Here is a 19,959-nt window from a genome sequence, read left to right on the forward strand (position 1 = left end):
TTTAAAATGTGGAACAGCCACCTACTTCTCCAATATTCTGAGCTAACTTTGCATATGCAAATAAATGGCCTCATGCTTCATTGATATAGAGTTGTCAGCTGTGTTTAAAATATGTCAGTGGTCTACTTTCAGGTGACTGAACAGTCCTGAGAAAACCATTCAAACTCCCCATCTTTTCTCTCCACTAATTGTGATCTTTCTCTGCTGCCCCGATTAGTTGCCTCTTCTCATTGTCTCACTTGTAGTCTTTCCTATCGCCCACCTTTGGATTAAGAACCTCTAGTTGGACTTGGTTTATGAATTATTCCCTTAACTCTCTGTTTCTGTTCCTGTTCCCAGCCCATGTGAACACTGTATTCTTGTCATCCAATAACACCACCCCAAATTTAGCGTTTCTCCTTTTTACTTCCCCACTCCTCCTTAATCCTAGATCCTTTCATTGACCCACTCCACTCCTTATCTCTGCATCCTGTACTTTTCTCTTCCATTGACCCTTAAATTTATCTGGACCATCTCTGACACCTCCCTCCCCTTCCTGGACCTCTCCATCTCCATCAGTGACGACCGACTTGACACTGACATCTTCTACAAACCCACCGACTCCCACAGCTACCTGGATTACACCTCTTCCCACCCTACCTCTTGCAAAAATGCCATCCCGTATTCCCAATTCCTCCGCCTCCGCCGTATCTGCTCCCAGGAGGAGCGGTTCACCATAGAACACACCAGATGGCCTCGTTCTTTAGAGACCGCAATTTCCCTTCCCACGTGGTTAAAGATGCCCTCCAACGCATCTCATCCACATCCCGCACCTCCGCCCTCAGACCCAACCCCTCCAACCGCAGCAAGGACAGAACGCCCCTGGTGCTCACCTTCCATCCTACCAACCTTCGCATAAACCAAATCATCCACCGACATTTCCGCCACCTCCAAACAGACCCCACCACCAGGGATATATTTCCCTCCCCACCCCTCTCCGCCTTCCGCAAAGACCGTTCCCTCCGTGACTACCTGGTCAGGTCCATGCCCCCCTACGACCCACCCTCCCATCCTGGCACTTTCCCCTGCCACCGCAGGAACTGTAAAACCTGCGCCCACACCTCCTCCCTCACCTCTATCCAAGGCCCCAAAGGAGCTTTCCACATCCATCAAAGTTTTACCTGCACATCCACTAATATCATCTATTGTATCCGTTGCTCCCGATGCGGTCTCCTCTACATTGGGGAGACTGGGCGCCTCCTAGCAGAGCGCTTTAGGGAACATCTCCGAGACACCCGCACCAATCAACCAAATCGCCCAGTGGCTCAACATTTCAACTCCCCCTCCCACTCTGCCGAGGATATGGAGGTGCTGGGCCTCCTCCACCGCCGCTCCCTCACCACCAGACGCCTGGAGGAAGAACGCCTCATCTTCCGCCTCGGAACACTTCAACCCCAGGGCATCAATGTGGATTTCAACAGTTTCCTCATTTCCCCTTCCCCCACCTCATCCTAGCTTCTAACCTCCAGAAACTCGATCCCCTGACCTGTCCGGACTTGTCCGACCTGCCCAGCTCCTTTTCCACCTATCCACTCCACCCTCTCCTCCCTGACCTATCACCTTCATCTCCTCCCCCACTGACCTATTGTACTCTATGCTACTTTCTCCCCACCCCCACCCTCCTCTAGCTTATCTCTCCACGCTTCAGGCTCTCTGCCTTTATTCCTGATGAAGGGCTTTTGCCCGAAACGTCGATTTTGCCTGTCCTCGGATGCTGCCTGAATTGCTGTGCTCTTCCAGCACCACTGATCCAGAATCCTTGCCTGATTTACCTTTCCTTTGACTACTCTTTCCTGATTTCTCCCTTTCTGATTAACTCCTCTCTTGTTCATCCTCTTTCAACTGGTGCTTGCCTCTGTTTTGTATAAAAAAATGTAATATCATAAATGATGTTAGTGGTTATGTTTACAAAAGATGTGCCAAGGTTTGGAAGACACAGAAGGAGTGCTGTCATGATTTGTTTCTGATACCCACAAAGCTGTAGAGGAGAAAAATATTTTACTGTTAGTTTTCACATTGAATTTTGCTATTTTCACCCACTGTTAGGTCAATTTACATTAGCATGAGGGTTATGAATTCAGAATTCCTGTCAATATATATCCATAGTCATTATCCTACTCATTGTATGTCCTTGTGACATTATTAATTTTCTTCATGTTTTGCTTCTGCTTCTAGTTATTACATTGAAGTGAAATGTAGTTGAACAAATCTTTTTTTTACTTTTTTCCAGCTCCATTTGACTGCCATGAGAAGAGGAATGCGTTCAAAGGTAAGTCCTGTCAAAATTAATTCCAGTAGAATCAGAGAGTATTGCCTTCATTTTTGTTTGCTGCAGCAGCGAGGTTTTAACTTGTTTGTTTCCTCCCTCAACCTTCGACAAATGGCTTGGCCTCACAAATGGGTGGAGGCTACAATTGAAACTCCAATTCTGGCTGCAGGATCCAATGAAGACCAGATGTAGTGAAGGCTGTTGGTGTTCTTTGCACTTTGCACGTAAACTCGACTCTCCAAGCCCCACACAGCCCTGAAGAATCTGAGCAATGATTTCTGATCAATTGATTTACTTGATCTCAGCTGTGACAACATTTTAGGATAGAACACTCGGTCTCAGTGATCCTTAGCTAGAGAAGGAGAAAATGAGTAACAAGCTCTCCTCTTGATCACTATCCAGTTCTTACGGGAGGAGGGCGAAGAAATATGTTTGTTAGGTCAAGATGTGGTAATCCTTTTATGAGGTGATTACACACAATCATTGTCCATGCTAACAAGTGTTTACTGTGCTAGATACTGAAAGCCATATAGAACTACGCCATACCATGGCCCAGTGCAATTAGCAGAGGAAACAAGAAGACAGTAAAAAAGGAAAGAGTTGTGACTGAAAATTGAGAGTTAAATGGCTACCTTCCAACTAGTGGGAGAATATCCAGGATAGCTTTTCACCTGAAATGGAAATCGAGCACATCTTTAAAAGATTTCTGAAAGGCTACACGCGGCTGCTCGCCATTGAGCGATAATTTGTGTTTGAATAATTGTATCCAAGACTCACCTTGTGATTTATCGATCTACTGGGCAGTAAAATTAGAAAGTGCACGATAGAATAAAAATATAACTTGTCAATAGTTCTACCATATCCTGCCTAAATGTATTTTATTTTTATGATTTTAAAAAATGTCCGCGCATATTGTATATTGCAGAATGTCTCACATTGATTTCTAAATGCCACAGATGTACTTTGATAATGCATGACTGACAATTCTGAAATCATTCCCAGCAATTCTTCCCAGGGCTTTTATTTACCCTGTATTCACTGGGCTAATGTTTTATGTGGGTTTGGAGAGAAACAAGCCAGAGCTACAGTCTAAGGATTGAGTTTGTTGATTTGGGAAACTATGGTTTAACTTTGAGGTGAAACCTTGTGTTTCCAATTTAATTTTCTGTTGAGTGAGTGGATGTTCTTCAGAAATCCAGATCTTTTATGACACTTTCGTACCCAAACAACTGCATAAAGCTGCAGGAATGGATTCAATATATTCTGTGAGTTACTGCAGCAGCATTTTAATGCCATAGTCATTAATATTATTTTAAATAATTTTAGTTCGTGCTCCTGAACAAGTGTGCATGTAATTGATGGATGAGGACAGTTAACTTAGCTGTGAATCTCTAAGATGGGGATGCAAAAAACCATGTGAATGACCACCGTACCAGTAAACGAGCAAGTCAGCAGCTCTGGATATTTGAACAAAATTTGAGGACTAGAACATGAATGCAAAAACAAACTCCCATCTTTGATCTCACAATTTTATTGGTAGATTTTAGCGAGACCTGGTTTCAGAAAAGGCTATTCAGCATTGACACACTTATATTGTGACAAAATTGAAGAGAAAAATGATCTCTACTACTTGATATTTATTTTGACATAGAACGTGCAACAGAGAAACAGGCCCCTTCAGCCTAACTGGTTTGTGCTCTTGTTTGTACTCCATATAAGCCTCTACACATTTATTAATGATTTATGTGCCAGGATTTCCTCCCTTTACCCCAATGAGTTTTTCTTTTCAAGGAGGACATTTAAGGTGTGAGGGGAAGATTTGAAAGGGATCTAAGGGGTAGCTTTTTCATGCTGATGGTAGCTCATGGATGGAATGAACTGCCAGAGGAAGTGGTGGAGGCTGGTACAATTACAACATTTAAAAGTCATCTGGGTAGGTTTATGACTGGGAAGTGCTTGGAGGTATATGGGCCAAATGCTGGAAAATGGGAGTAGATTAATTTAGGATGTCTGGTTGGCATGGATAAATTGGATGGAAGGGTCTGTTTCTACGCTGTACATTTCGATGATTCTATACAGGAATAAGTGGTATCCTTCATGTATAAATATTAAATATATATATATAAAAATGATGAATAGTATGTATGTACAAATATATATACACACAATTAGATAACATCTGCAAATGTTAGCACCATGCTTGTAATTCTTGATTCTGACATAATTTACATATTCAAAAACACTTCCATTTATATAGAGCTTTATACAATCACCAATGTCTATGAGTCCTTCACAACCAGTGAAATACTTTTGTTGAAGTGTCATCATTGTTGTGATATAGGTAAAACAGCATTTAATTTCACATTCAGCAAAACTCCTGCAAACAACAACATGATAATCACAAGATAATTTTTTTGTGATGTTGCTTGAGAAATAAATATTTGTCAGAATACTGGGGATAACTTACCTGCTGTTGTTTCAGATATTGCTATGGGACCTTTTATGTCTACCCAAGCAGAGGGGCCCTCAGTTGAATGTCTCAGCCAAAAGATGACTCTGCCCTCAGTATTGCACCAAGGTGTACTGGAGTGAGACTTGAATCCTGGACCTTTTGATTCAGAAGTGAATATGCTACCAACTAAACATTACTGATGTATATACATACACGATATAGTGAATATCAGTGGTATTGGCATGAATTGCCGCAAGAGACCAATTCTAACCCTCTGCCAGTATGAGAAATGTCTCCTAATTCCTTCTGTATTTCATGTGTTGTAATCAGACAAAAGTCCACTTTGTAATCCCTGACTCTGTTTGCTCTAATCTTTGCTGCATCTCTTAAACACGACACCTCTTGCAGACTTTCTACATGACAGCACTGACGTCACTGCAAAGATACTTTGCTGGTTGTTAAACCATTTTGAGCTGCCTTGAGAAATTGAAAGCATCTTACAAATGAGGAAAATGTTACTAGTCAATTGCTGAAGAAGATTTAATTGAATGCCTAACATAGCTTAGAGGAGTACTGCTTGCATTCCTTATCAAACACTGTTCAGCCACTTAGTAGCCAGTGAGAAGAAAAGCGCCACTGTGTGGTGAATATAGTTATAACCCCTTGTATGGTCTGAATGTGTGGAGCTGACATGTTGCAGTGCTCTCCAGACCAAGTCAATAAGAGAGAAGCATTTTTGAATCAGATATTGTGTTTCAGCTGGAGTTGTGATGCTGGAAACTGGAATGACATGACTTGAAGGTGCCAGTGTTGGACTGAGGTGGACAAAGTTAAAAATCACACAACACCAGGTTATAGTCCAACACATTTATTTGGAAGCACTAGCTTTTGGAGCGTTGCTCCTTCATCAGGTGGTTGTGATGAAGGAGCGGCACTCCAAAAGCTAGTGCTTTCAAATAAACCTGTTGGACTATAACTTGGAGTGACATGACAACTCTTCAATATAACATTCATACTGATGATGCAAGAAGATGAAAAGAGAGTTTATTTGTCAGGTGCAGATTTTCCCCTACAAAACAAACATCATGAGAAATGGTGATCATCCATAAGCATTGACCTTTACCCTCAAACTTTTATAACTGTATCATTTAACTCTTGTCAATCTGCATGATATAAATTGTGTTGCACCAGATCAAGAGTTATTTGATCAATGCTCATTCTACCCTTTACAGTAATCCCTGCTCTTTTTTTAAGTAGACAAACTGAACAAAAGCTCTTTAATGAAATACAGTTGGACATCTTCCGAGACTAGGAGAAAGTGAGGACTGCAGATGCTGGAGATCGGAGCTGAAAATGTGTTGCTGGAAAAGCGCAGCAGGTCCGGCAGCATCCAAGGAGCAGGAGAATCGATGTTTCGGGCATGAGCCCTTCTTCAGGAATGCATTCCTGAAGAAGGGCTCATGCCCGAAACGTCAATTCTCCTGCTCCTTGGATGCTGCCTGACCTGCTGCACTTTTCCAGCAACGCATTTTCATTTTCCGTGACTGTCAACTTAATCCATGCCATTGTGCTCAATGTTTCAGTCAAGGGAAAAATAAAGGGAATATAGGAATGAGCCATGTTTGATAGAATACAATTTCCAGAATTCTGCAAATTGTCACAGGACATATCTGCCTTTTTAAACAAAAAGGCATTGTAAGGACCTGGTAGAGCTTCATCAGGCATTTCCGCTGAAAAGCTTGTTATTCTTTGCTTGTTCCATTTTAATCTATTACCTAGTATGAAGCTCCGCTGCACAGAACAGCACATTTTGCAAAATATAAACACATTACACTAAATTTGTTGATCTAAGGCAAGTCAACCATTACAATGCCATGACTAGAGTACTTGCCCCAATGTAACAAATGGAAAAAAATGATCAAAAATCATTGTTTTTCCATCTAGAAACCTCAAATGTAAGTCCAAATGTGTTGATGTTGGGTGAGACCCAAACACAGGGGGAGGGCTGTATCCGTAGTCATGAAACTACATTGTTATTCTCCATTGACAAGGTTCACACATGTCAATTGACCACTTCTTGAGGCAGTGGAGGGTTCTGGTCTCTGTGGACTGATATCATAGCAAAGGTCAGTTGGTTCGGAAATAATAGGAGGGATTTGCAATTAAAACAACAAAGTATAGTGGAAAACAAGTGTATTTCTTGTGAATAATTTGTCTTTATGGGGACTTCCATCAAAATCGGAACATTTAGTTACGAGAGCAGAAAATACTGGAACCTTCAGCAGGTCAAGGCACAAGAGGACAAAATTCCAGGATAAGGGGCTATTCATTTTGGACTTAATTGGGAAGAAATTTCTTCACTCAGAGTTGTGAAACTTTGAAACTCTCTGCCTGCAGAAGGTTGCAGATGCATTACAGTTGAATATATTTATGGCTGGGATAGAGTGATTTTACTGTCTTGAAGAATTGAGGGATATGGGGAATGGCAGCATTTATTAGGTGGAGAACAGACAATGGTTGAATTTTAGTTTTTTTTTCTAAACTGAGGAAGTTGTTTTAACTGGTACCCATTACGTACTTCACTTCTATAACTATGAGTAATTGTTGACTGAACTTTCTAAATTCAAGATCAAATTAATAAAACACAAAGATGGCAATGCAGCTGGAACATGCGGATTCTGGTGAACAGAGCAGCCACAGCTCAATGTATCAGAGCACGGGAAGCTTATCTGGACACTGAGTTCCAATAAGTAGTCTCACCTCTAAGGCTATGTTCTTAAAACTTGATTTGTGTTCAGGGATGTAGAGCTAGGGGAAGACAGTAAGAAATAAAAGGTTACTTGTCTAAATGCACACAATATTTATAACAAGACCGAGTCATAGAGATGTACAGCATGGAAACAGACCTTTTGGTCCAACTTGTCCATGCCGATCAGATATCCCAAACCAATCTAGTCCCATCTGCCAGCACCCAGCCCATATCCCTCCAAACCCTTCCTATTCATATACGCATCCAAATGCCTGTGAAATGTTGCAATTGTACCAGCCTCCACCACTTCCTCTGGCAACTCATTTCATACACGTGCCACCCTCTGCGTGAAAGAGTTGCCCCTTAGGTCTCTTTTATATCTTTTTCCCCCCTTACCCTAAACCTATGCCCTAATGAATACATAGCATATATAGAAAAAAAGAGTGATTAAAGGTAACTATTACAGTGATATGGCTGCAAAAAGACCATGGCTGTGTCCTTGATTTTTGAGGGTACGAGACATTTCAGGACAGGAGGAAAGTGTGAGTAATGGATGAGATCAGTACAGTGTTCAGAAATAGTTTTGTTTCTGAGGATCATATGTTGAATTCATTTAGGTGAAGATGAGACATCGCAATGAATAGATGTCACTGATGGGCTAGTTAAGAGGCCTCCTGATTGTACAATGTCAGAATATAAATAAGTACTAATAAGAGCTGGTAAGAAAGGAATATGGTATATTTGTAGTCTATATTAATTTTTGTATAGATTAGATGAATCACATTGACATAACTAGAGTGAAGGATGAGTTTATAGTGTATTTAAAGTAATGCTTCTTCGAACAATATGTTCTGGAATGAGGAAATAGGCTGGTAATGTGAATTGAAACAAGATTAATGAATAGAATAGAATATCTTTTATTGTCATGTGTACTCAGGTACAGGAGTACAGTGAAAGGTTTTACAATGTCACCTCTAGGGCACCATCTTAGGTATAAGTATCTAGGTACAAATCTTAGATACAAAAGAGAAATTTTTAAAAAGTAGTTGTGTTACTTTGCGGTGTTTAAAGAATAAGCTAGAAATAAGATCCAGTTAAAGGATTGACATTACAGTCAGATAAAAACAAAAGTTTTTTTTTCAAATAAACATTATGAATAACCCTCTACTAACGGATCCTATAGGTAGGAGTGATGATAATGTGATAGAATTTCACATTCAGTTGAGAGTGAAAAGATTTTGTCTGAAAGTAGTATCTTAACTTTAGATGTATAACAGATTTGCCTCAGGTGTATGAGAAAAATAGGCTAAGAGGTAAGAGAGAAGTCACGGCAGTTATTTGAGGACATTGCTCTCCACAAAGATCTATTCCATCGAGAAAGAAACACACTGCAAGAAAGACACACCATCCATGCTGAACTTAGGAATTTAAGAAACCAGTGTAGGATAACTAAAACAAATAGCATAGAGGGAGAAATGGTTGTAGGAGAGAAAATATCAAGATTGGAAAAAGGAGACAGTTAAAGTAATAGGAAGGAAAAGAGTAGTTAACGTAACTGGTGTTCCGGGGTGGGAAAGCAATCATGATTAGTTGACATGATTCGGAGACGCCGGTGTTGGACTGGGGTGTACAAAGTTAAAAATCACACAACACCAGGTTATAGTCCAACAGGTTTAATTGGAAGCACACTAGCTTTCGGAGCGACGCTCCTTCATCAGGTGATCACCTGATGAAGGAGCGTCGCTCCGAAAGCTAGTGTGCTTCCAATTAAACCTGTTGGACTATAACCTGGTGTTGTGTGATTTTTAACTATGATTAGTTGAGGAATAATACCAGAGAAACTAATGAACCTAAAGACTGAGAAGCTCGCTGTACCCAAATTGTCTGTATCCCCAGGGTCTTAAAAGAAATAGTTACAGAGATTAGTGAATACATTGTTTGTAATCTTCCAAATTCTCTTCATTCTGAAAAGATCCCAGTAGATTGTAAACCCACACATATCAAGGAAGGAGAGCAGCAGCAAACAAGCAACTATAGGCCAGTTAGAATAACATCTGTCATTGTGAAAATGCCAGAATTCTTTACAAAGAACATTCTTGCAAATTGTTTAAAAAAATCATAATAATAGGCAGAATTAATAGGATATTGTGAAGGGGAATTTATGTTTGGCAAATTATTTAGTCTTCTTTGAGGAAGCAGCAAACAGTGGATAAAGGATAATCACTGTCTGTCCCCTTGGATTTCCAAAGGGTTTTCACTAAGAAGCCACATAAAACATGTCCACATAGGAGAGGAGCACTTTGGTTTTGGAGGAGATATGTTAGTATGAGCAGATTATGAAGTAAGAAGAAACAAGAGAGTCAGTATAGTTGAGTCTTTATCAGACTGTCAAACTGTAAGTAGTGGAGTGTCCCAATGATTGGTGCTGGAACCTCAACTATTTATGATCTACATCAGTGACTTAGCTGAAGAGATCTATTGCAAAGTTTTTCAATGGTACAAAAGTAGGGCCAAGAGCAAATTGTGTGCAGGATACAAAGAGTCTGTAGAGAGATTTAGATAGGTTAAATGCACAAGCAAAACTTTTGCAGTTAGAGTATAATGTGGGAAAATGTCTGATTGCCTATTTCGACAGAAAGAATAGAAAAGCAGACTGTTCTTTCTATATGGATGGAATGTTGGTTTTTAATGGAAGGAGGATGTAATATAAAAGTAGTGAAATCTTGTTCGAACTGTGCAATGAGACTGTCTGGAATACTATGTGCAATTTTGGTTTTCTGAAGATTTTGCAGTCCTTTGGTTCTGCTTCAGTATGAGTTATGTTTCTGTAAGTTTCAAACTAATTTACAAATATTTTGAGATCGTGCAGAGAAAAAGTAATTTTGAATCAAAACAACTTGGAATTAATCTCATTCTTTTCATTATTCTTCAAAATCAGACACCAAGTCATTTTCTGACTCAAAGAATATGTAGATTAGGCAAGGCTGAGTCACTTGGACATCATTAAGGTAATCTAGTAAAAGATTGCATTCAGGGTTCATGGAAATGAAGGATTGAAGGTTTTTTGAAATGTTGTTAAAATATGTTTTAAGGTGACTAGGTTGCATGGTCTGTAGGTGCACAGGGCTAAAAGTTACTTTCACAGCTGGTCATCCATAATTTGTGAGTGTAGACAAAATGTTTTACTTGCAGGTAACTTCATAATTGTAGCCAGGAAAGTAGGTTGAGGCCAAACTCCGATAAACTGAAGTTATATTAAATGATAGGGTAAACTTGAGGGGCTAAATACCTATGTCTGCTCCAAATTCATATGTTGTTGTTCAGTCAAAGGAGTCAAACATCTTTTCCTATTACTCTTATCATAATTTTATTTTTTTGGATCTGTATTTGCTCACTGTTCTCCAGTGGAAAGAGTAACACTATTTCAATTTTGTTATTATTACAGCTTCTCATTCCTGATATTATTGTGACATATCTGTATTGAACATCCTCATACCATGAATGTCCTCTCCACATGTAGAAGCCAAACAAAACTCTGAACTGCTGTGTAATAATGCTTTGCACATTTTTTGTTTTTGCAAATCACTTATAGAGTTGTAGTTATACAGATCTTTCATTCAACTCACCTGTGCCAACCAGACATCCCAACAGAGTCTGATCTACCAGCATTTGGCCCATATCCCTATCAACCATTCCTATTCATGTTCTCATCCAGCTGTCTTTTAAATGAGATTGAAACAGCCTTCTCCACTTCCTCTGACAGCTCATTCTATACACGCATCACTCTCTATGTGAAAAAGTTACCCCCCAGGTACTTCTTAAATCCTTCCACTCTCACCTTAAAGCTACGTCCTCTAGTTTTGGACTCCCCCACCCTGGGAAAAAGACCTGGGCTATTCACCCTATCCATGACCCTCATGATTTTATAAACCTCTATAAGGTCACCCCTCAGTCTCTGGTGCTCCAGGAAAAAAGCACCAGCCTTTTCAGCTTCTACCTGCAGCACAAACCTTCCAGTCTCAGCAGCATCCTTGTAAATCTTTTCTGTACCCTCAAGTTTAACAACTTTTTTCCTATAGAAGGGCGACCAAAACCATATGCAGTATTCCAAAAGTGATCTCTCTAATGTCCAGTACAGTTACAACATGACATTCCAACTTCTATACTCACTGATCATTCTTTATGATCAGCGAACACAAGCATGAAAAATGCCGCCTTTGCCATCCTATCTACCTGCGACTCCATTTTCAAGGGACTATGCGCCTGCACCCCTTGTTCGGCAACACTCCCTAGGGCTTTACCATTTACCATAAAAGTCTGACCTAGTTTGCCTTACCAGTGCAGCACCTCATGTTTATTTAAATTAAACTCCGTCTGTCAGTCCTTAGTCCATTGGCTCATCTAATCGAGGTCCCATTGTACTCTGAGATAATTTTCGTCACTGTCCACTACATCACATATTTTGGTGTCATTTGTAAAGTTACTAACCATACCTCCTATATTCACATCCAGATTATTTCATATGTAACTAAGCACCTTGGGCCTCGTACTGACCCTAGTGGCACACTGCTGGTTACAGGTCTCCAGTCTGAAAAACAACCCACCACCACCGTCCTCTGTCTCTTACCATCAAGTCAATTTTGAATCCAACTGTCGATTCAAATCAATTGCAAATCCCATATGATAGACTGGTTCGATCATGTGGAAACTTGTCGAACACTTTACTGACGTCCATGTAGAAAACATCTACTGCTCAGCCTTCATCAATCTTCATTGTCACCTCTTCAAAAAAAAACTCAACCAAGTTGTTGTGAGACAAAAAACCATATTGACTATCCCTAATCAGTCTTTGCCTTTCCAAATATTTGTAAATTCTGTCTCTCAGAATCCCCTCCAACAATTCACTCACCACTGATGTAAGGCTTTCTGGTCTGTAGTTCCCTGGCTTTTCCTTACCACCTTTCTTAAATAATGACACCACATTAGCAACCTCCAGTCATCTGGCACCTCCCCATGGTTATCAATGATGTAAATATCTAAGCAAGGTGACCAGCAATATCTTCCCTAGCTTCCCACAAAAGTTTGGAAACATCTGCTCAGTCCTGGGAATTTATCTGTCTTTGTGTTTTAAGATCGCCAGCATCACTTCTTCTGTAAAATGGATACTTCTCAATATATCACTATTTATTTTCTGAGCTCTCTAACTTGCATGTCCTTCTCAACAATAAATTCTGATGTGAAATACACATTTAGTATCTCACCCATCTTCTGTGTTTCCACACATAGATGACCTTGTTGATCTATGAGGGGCCTTATTCTCTCCTTAGTTACTGTAGGGAATGTTGGATGACTGGAGAAATTCGGGCTCTAGTCAAGACATAGGAGGTATATTTCACATATATAGACTACTGAGATTGAGTGAATCCCTAAAGGAATATAAGGGCCATAGGAACATACTTAAGAGGGAAATCAGGAGGGCATGAGTGGGACAAGTGGGCAAAATGCCACACATAGGTGACTTTGTTGATCTACAAAGAGCCCTATTCTCTCACTAGTTACTGTTTTGCCCTTTTATAATAATCTCCCTGGATTCTCCTTCAATCTATTTGCCAAAGCTATCTCATGTCCCACTTTTGCCCTCCTGATTTCCCTCTTGATGGCCAGTCATCCAACATTCCCTACACCTTCCAGCTTTGCCTTCACACTAACAGGAACATACTGTCTCTGAACTCTCATTATCTAACTTTTAAAGACCTCCCACTTTCCCTTTACCTGTAAACCATCCCTTTACCTGCAAATAGTCTTCCCCAGTCACTGCTTGACATTTGACCAGGGTCTCTGAAATGGGCTCTGGGGTCTCTGTAATGCATCCTGGGGTCTCAGTTACAGGCCTCTGCTTCCACCACAATTGTGAATCCACATTCGAGTTGGAGCCATGGGCCTGGGTTTGCATGGGTTCTGACCCTCCTAGTCCCCATCTGACGTTCTTCCAATGCTGTCGCTGGTCATCGGGGTCCTGCACCATCCTTTTGGCTGATGCTTCAGCTCGTTTAGGGAGAGTCAGCCCTGGACCTGCTCCTGGCTGGCTGCGAGACCTCAGCTGGCATGGAGTCATGTCTGCCTCATGATTGGGATGGTGCCACTGCTGGAGGCTTCCTCCTTCATCCACCACTCTTAAGGCTTTAAAGAAAAGAAAAGTAGCAAAAGCAAAAAGAACAAAAGAAAAAAAAGCAGATGGGGGTGGACGAGCCCCGGGCACAGCCCTGCTACTCCACCATTATCGTAGACATTTATTGTCTGTCTCCATTGCCCTTAAAGTGCATGCAGACAACTACTTAATTATGTTAACCAGCTTATTATGACAATGGAGGCAGATTGAGGGCCTTATGTTGTCAATAACTGGCTACTTAAGGCCCTCAATAAGTCTAAGGATGGGAAGGTTCATGGGAACCACACCCACCTCCTGTAGATTACATTAGATTAGATTCCCTACAGTGTGGAAACAGGCCCTTTGGTCCAACAAGTCCACACCGACCCTCCGAAGGGTAAGCCACCCAGACCCATTTCCCTCTGTAACATTACAGGTAATTTAACATGGCCAATTCACCTGACCTGCCCATCTTTGGGAGGAAACTGGAGCACCCGGAGGAAAGCCATGCAGACACTGGGAGAATGTGCAAACTCCACACAGACAGTCACCAAAGGCTGGAATCGAACCTGGGACCCTGGTGCTATGAGGCAGCAGTGCTAACCACTGAGCCACTGTAAACATATACAACTTGGAGTCATAGAGATATACAGTACGGAAACCCATCCATGCCGACCAGGTATCCCAATCCAATCTATTCTCACCTGCCAGCATCTGGCCCATATCCCTCCAAACCCTTCCTATTCACAAACCCATCCAGATACCTTTTAAATGTTGCAATTGTACCAGCCTCCACCACTTCCTTTAGCAGCTCATTCCATCCACGTACCACCCTCTGTGTGAAAACGTTGTCCCTTAGGTCTCTTTTATATCTTTCCCCTCTCACCCTAAACCTATGCCCTCTAGTTTTGGACTCCCCCACCCCAGGGAAAAGACTTTGTCTATTTATCCTATCTATGCCCCTCATGATTTTCTAAACCTCTATGAGGTCACCACTCGGCCTCCGATACTCCAGGGAAAACAGCCCAAGCCTGTTCAATATCTCCCTTTCGCTCAAATCCTCCAACCCTGGCAACATCCTTGTAAATTGTTCTGAACTTTTTCAAGTTTCACATCATCTTTCCAATAGGAAGGAGACCAGAATTGCAAGCAATAGTCCAACAGTGGCCTAACCAATGTCCTGTAGAGCTGCAACATGACCTCCCAACCCTTGTAATCAATACTCTGACCAATACAGGAAAGCATACCAAACGCCTTCTTTACTATCCTATCTACTTCCGACTCCACTTTCAAGGAACTAAGAACCTTCACTCCAAGGTCTCTTTGTTCAGCAACACTCCCTAGGACCTTACCATTAAGTGTATAAGTCTTGCTGAGATTTGCTTTCCCAAAATGCAGCACCTCACATTTATCTGAATTAAACTCCATCTGCCACTTCTCAGCCCATTGGCCCATTTGATCAAGATCCCTGAAGTAACCTCTTTCGCTGTCCACCACATCTCCAAATTTGGTGTCATCTGCAAACTCTTTTCAGTAAACCAATCTTTTAATCTTTGGAAGTGAATTACAGTTAGTAATTCCCTTGCTACTGGCCTGGTCTCCTTTGTCTCTCTGTCCATCCCTCTGCCTACACATCATAAAGATGCAAGGTCCTGATACGTGCTATCCACAAGCCTCTCGATCTCATGAAAACCCCCAGCTGTCACTCAAGCTCCAAAACTCTCAGCTTGAGTTGCTCCAGCCAGAGACCGTTCTTGTACAAAGAATCATCTAGAATGGCAAATCGCAGGCCTGAGCTCCCCAACCAAATAGATCATGGACTTGTGTTTTTACATAATTGTAGTCCGAGAAACATCTTGTTTGTGCTTATGTCCTGAGTCCCACTTAAGTCTCCCACCATCTTTTTCTCTGCAACGCTTCTCATCTCGCCTCTCAGTGATACTGACAGTCTGACACAAGGTCCTTAACTCACCTCACCCACTCTTCTCAGTGATACTGACTGTCACAGGATCCTCATCTCACCGTCTCCCCTCAGTAATACTGAGTGCCTGACAGAGTATCCTCACTTTGCACTTTCCTTTATTTGGCAGTTCTTGTTTTCCCAGAGAGTAGGAGAGTTGTGGGACAAGTTGTTGGCATATGCGGTGAGAGCTGATTCACTATGTGCCTTCAAGAAACACCTGCACTAGTTCCTGGCTGGGTGGAGATCACTGCTAACGAGAAGTGGCTTCCAACTAATATAATTCAGGGTCAGTGTGGTCCCCTGGATTAGTTTCAATCACATGGAGGAGTTGGAGGCAAAAACTATGTACAGTTTGGTCTCCTTACTTAAGAAGAATATACTTGCATTGGAAACAGTTCAGAGAAGGTTCACTTGCCTGATTCCTAGAATGAAAGGGTTGTCTTAAGACGAAAGGTTGAACAAGTTGGGCCTATACTCTGAAGTTTAGAAAAATGCCAAGTGACCTAAATGAAACTTACAAGTTCCTGAAGGAGTCTGATGGTGTGGGTGTTTAGGCAATGATTCTTCTTGCAGAGAGATTTTGAACTGGGGACTCCACTTAAATACAAGGGGAATCCCAAAGATTTATTTTTTCCCTTAAGATTGTTACTCTTTGGAATTCTTACTGCCAGAGTGCAGTGGAGGCTGGATCCTTGAACATTGACATGGTTTTATTGCACAGATTTTTGATTAACAGGGAGTTGAAGATTATGGGAAACATCCAGAAAGTGAAGTTATGGCTGCAATCAGATTCACGATATCTTATTAGATAGTACAGTGTGCTCGATGGGCCAAATAACCTACTCTTGCACTGATTCCTTATGATCTTATTTCCAGGTTTCTGAGCCGTAATCAGCTTTTATTTAATCTGGTTTCTCATCTCTTCCAGGAGACTAGTTGGAGGGCACCAAGAGGTTAGCAAGTTTCTTCATACAGAAGGAGAAAGTGAGGGCTGCGGATGCTGGAGATCAGAGTCGAGCGTGTGGTGTTGGAAAAGCACATCAGGTCAGGCAGCATCTGAGGAGCAGGAGAATCGATGTTTTGGGCATAAGCCCTTCATCAAAAAGGGTTTTTGTCTGAAATGTGATTCTCCTGCTCCTCTGATCTGCTTGACCTGTGCGTTTCCAGCACCACACACTTGACTTCTTAAAACACAAGAGCATATTCTCATAAGGGCAGGCTGGATAGGCCGGCTGGCCTTTTCCTATATGACATTGCCATTTCTTCTAATCATTGACAAAGCAAACTTTGCAACTTCCTCACCATAGATACCTAGCTGTGCATGTTGAACTCAGATTCTTTGCCTTTGTGAGCAATGAGACTGCTTTAACCCACTCCAAATCCTTTCACTTGCACAGAGTTAAGATCAGACTCTGTACTCCAAATTTTAGCTCCTCTTTCTTTTTCTCCTGCTTCACCTGAAGTAATATTGCTGTCATCATATCAAACTGTACCTTTTTTTGTGGTTTCGTTGTGCTTGTTCACATCAAATTAATGACAATCTTTATTTTTCTAACCTTGCATTCTTTTATTTCAAACTGAAACTATGATTGGATTCTTTACTTGTTTATTTTCTTTCCTCCTCATCTCCCCTGACCTAATTCCTGAAAAAAATGTCTCCTTGTCTATGTTATTTGTTTCATGCATGCCTGACCTAACTAGGCTCCTAGGAGAAAGTGAGGACTGAAGATGCTGGAGATCAGCGCTGAAAATGTGTTGCTGGAAAAGCACAGCAGGTCAGGCAGCATCCAAGGGGCAGGAGAATCGAAGAAGGGCTCATGCCCAAAATGTCGATTCTCCTGCTCCTTGGATGCTGCCTGACCTGCTGCGCTTTTCCAGCAACGCATTTTCAGCTAACTAGGCTCCTGTCTAGATAGAGTATTTAAATCATGTCAGTGCTTCTGAGAGTGCCCTGTTAAAATTCTATTACTGTGTGTCTATAGCTAACATTGCCTTGTCCTCTTCAATCTCTCAGGAACCTATAATTCTTACCTTATTACCTCTCTCCCCACATCCTTGATGCTATGCCATTGTGGTAAATACCCTTCTTCTTGCCATGTACCCTATCCAATAATGATAAAAAATTCCATGGCACAGTTTCTGAGCAGGGAACTTTCACAGCAATACTGTCTCAGACAACCCTATTAAAATCAAATGAACTGGTCAATCATTGCATTGATCTTAATGAGGTCTTGATATATTCCATATAGCTGCTGCATTTGTCTGCATAATACCAGTGGCACATTTTAAAGTGATAAATCCTAAACTCTTTGAACTTTGAACAAAAGTAAAGAGGTGTGATAAATGCAAGTATTTTTCTTTTGTATTTCTCAGAGCTGATAACATTTCAGCTTGATGAGAATCAAATTAATCGACCCAAAATACGATGAGGCTAATTCACTTCAGTAGGAAGTAGATGGAAATTCTGACTTGCTTTTGAATGTGGTGGAAAACGAAGGAGAATTATTTAACAAATTGTTGTTAACAATAGGATCTACAATCAATCAAAATCAATCAATCATGTATATATGAAATCATCAATTCACCAGTTATGCTTTTTTCTTTGGAACGAAATATCTAAATTTTCCTTACAAATTTGTAATCATTTTATGTAATTGAACTGCTGACTTTTGCTTTGACTTGCCGTTCTCTGGAACGTGGCAGTGTACAATTCTGGCCATTTCTAAGTTTCTAAGTGTTCTCGGGTTCTTAATGCTCAAATGTAAAAAACTGAGAAACCACATTCTTCCTTTCCCTAATTTTATTTTCATGCTTTTACTTAAATTACTCACTGAAAATAATTCAAAATATGTATCTTTTATTTCAGTACTGTATCTTAGTAAGTTTGAAGTTATGCACTCTTTTTTTTCCTATTGCTCTCGCACTTGGGGACAATATTTCATCCTTACGAACACTCAACACTGGAGCACCCATGTTGGTGCACTGGTTACAAAGGTCCAACAACGTCTCCTTTTCCTCAGGTAGCTGAGGGAATTTGGCATGACGGCAAATACCCTTGCCAACTTTTATAGATGCACCATCGAGAGCATTCTGTCTGGATGTATCACTAGCTGGTATGGCAACTGTACCCTTCAAGATCGGAGGTGGTTACAGAGAGTGGTGAACACAGCCCGGACAATCACAAAGGCCAACCTCCCCTCTATAGAATCCATCTAACCAGGCCTGCTGTCTAGGAAAGGCTGCCAGCATTCTCAAAGATCCATCCCACCCTGGCAATGTTTTTCTACAACCTCTACCATCGGGGAGAAGGTACAGAAGCCTGAACACATTCATCAGTCGGTTTCGTACAGTTTCTACTCTATTGTTGTTGGAATACTGAATGGACTCTCAAACTCTTAACATTCACCTGTACCTGTGTTTTTGTTTTTGCTGCTGTTTACCTATTATTTACTTATCTATGCTACTTAACTCTGTGACCTGCCTGTATTGTTCGCAAGACAAAGGTTTTCACTGTGCCTCGGTACACGTGACAATAAATTCAGTTTAATTCACTCTCCCTCGCGCTTGTGCCATTCCTCTCCCTCGTGTTCACCCTTGCACTCGTTCTCTCACTCGCTCATGCTTGCCCTTGCGCATTCTTTTGCCATAGCTCATGCTCTGTCTCCCTCCCATCATTTTCCTTTTCTGGATCCTTGAGGGAAAGGATTAGAGGAAAAGCAAATTACTTCCTCTGAAATTTATGTTAGATTTTACTTTCCTGAATATGTCATGCAAGCATATTCATTAGTTGCAATACTGAATTATCTTTATTATAATAGAATAATTGTTGAATGTAGTAGAGGACCTGTGAATTTTAAACTACTGACCACAAAACAGAAGTCTTAACACCATTAGAGTCAACTGCAGTGTAGATAACATCTATGCAACGCAAATGGAGACAATGACCATCTCCAGCAAGAGAGAGTCTGGTCGCATTACCATTGCTGAATCCCACAGTACCACCGTCCTGGGTGTTACTATTGACCAGAAAGTGAACTGGACCAGCCACTAAAATAGTGTCTGTAGGAGTAGGACAGTGGATAATAATACTACAATAGATAACTCACTTCTGGTCTCCTTGCTGACTGTCCACAATCTACAAGGCACAAGTGGAATACTCCTCACTTCACTGGATGAGTACAGCACCAACTCAAGCAGCTTTACACCATCCAGGACAATAGCCGCCCACTTGATTGGTGCAACGTCCACCACCCGCCTTATTCACTGCCTCTTTCATTGATGGCAGTCATGTTTATCATCTACCAGGGCCACCAAAACAAAACAGCAAGGCTGCTTTGTT

At 41.2% G+C, this 19,959-nt stretch overlaps 1 protein-coding gene across 6 annotated transcripts in view; it reads left to right on the top strand.

Moving 5' to 3' along the window:
- tcf4 (transcription factor 4) overlaps positions 1–19,959 on the top strand; it is a 618,789-nt gene that overhangs the window by 327,322 nt on the left and 271,508 nt on the right. For all 6 annotated transcript variants that reach the window (XM_087990548.1, XM_087990538.1, XM_087990560.1 and 3 more), the window contains one exon: positions 2,270–2,308. In XM_087990548.1, the coding sequence (XP_087846674.1) occupies positions 2,270–2,308 (39 nt within the window). The remainder of the gene's footprint in view (positions 1–2,269; positions 2,309–19,959) is intronic.

This window comes from Chiloscyllium plagiosum, unplaced genomic scaffold (genome assembly GCF_037043375.1).
Source record: "Chiloscyllium plagiosum isolate Xiang-an unplaced genomic scaffold, Cpla_swu_hap1 HiC_scaffold_1, whole genome shotgun sequence".
NCBI classification, from domain to species: domain Eukaryota; kingdom Metazoa; phylum Chordata; class Chondrichthyes; order Orectolobiformes; family Hemiscylliidae; genus Chiloscyllium; species Chiloscyllium plagiosum.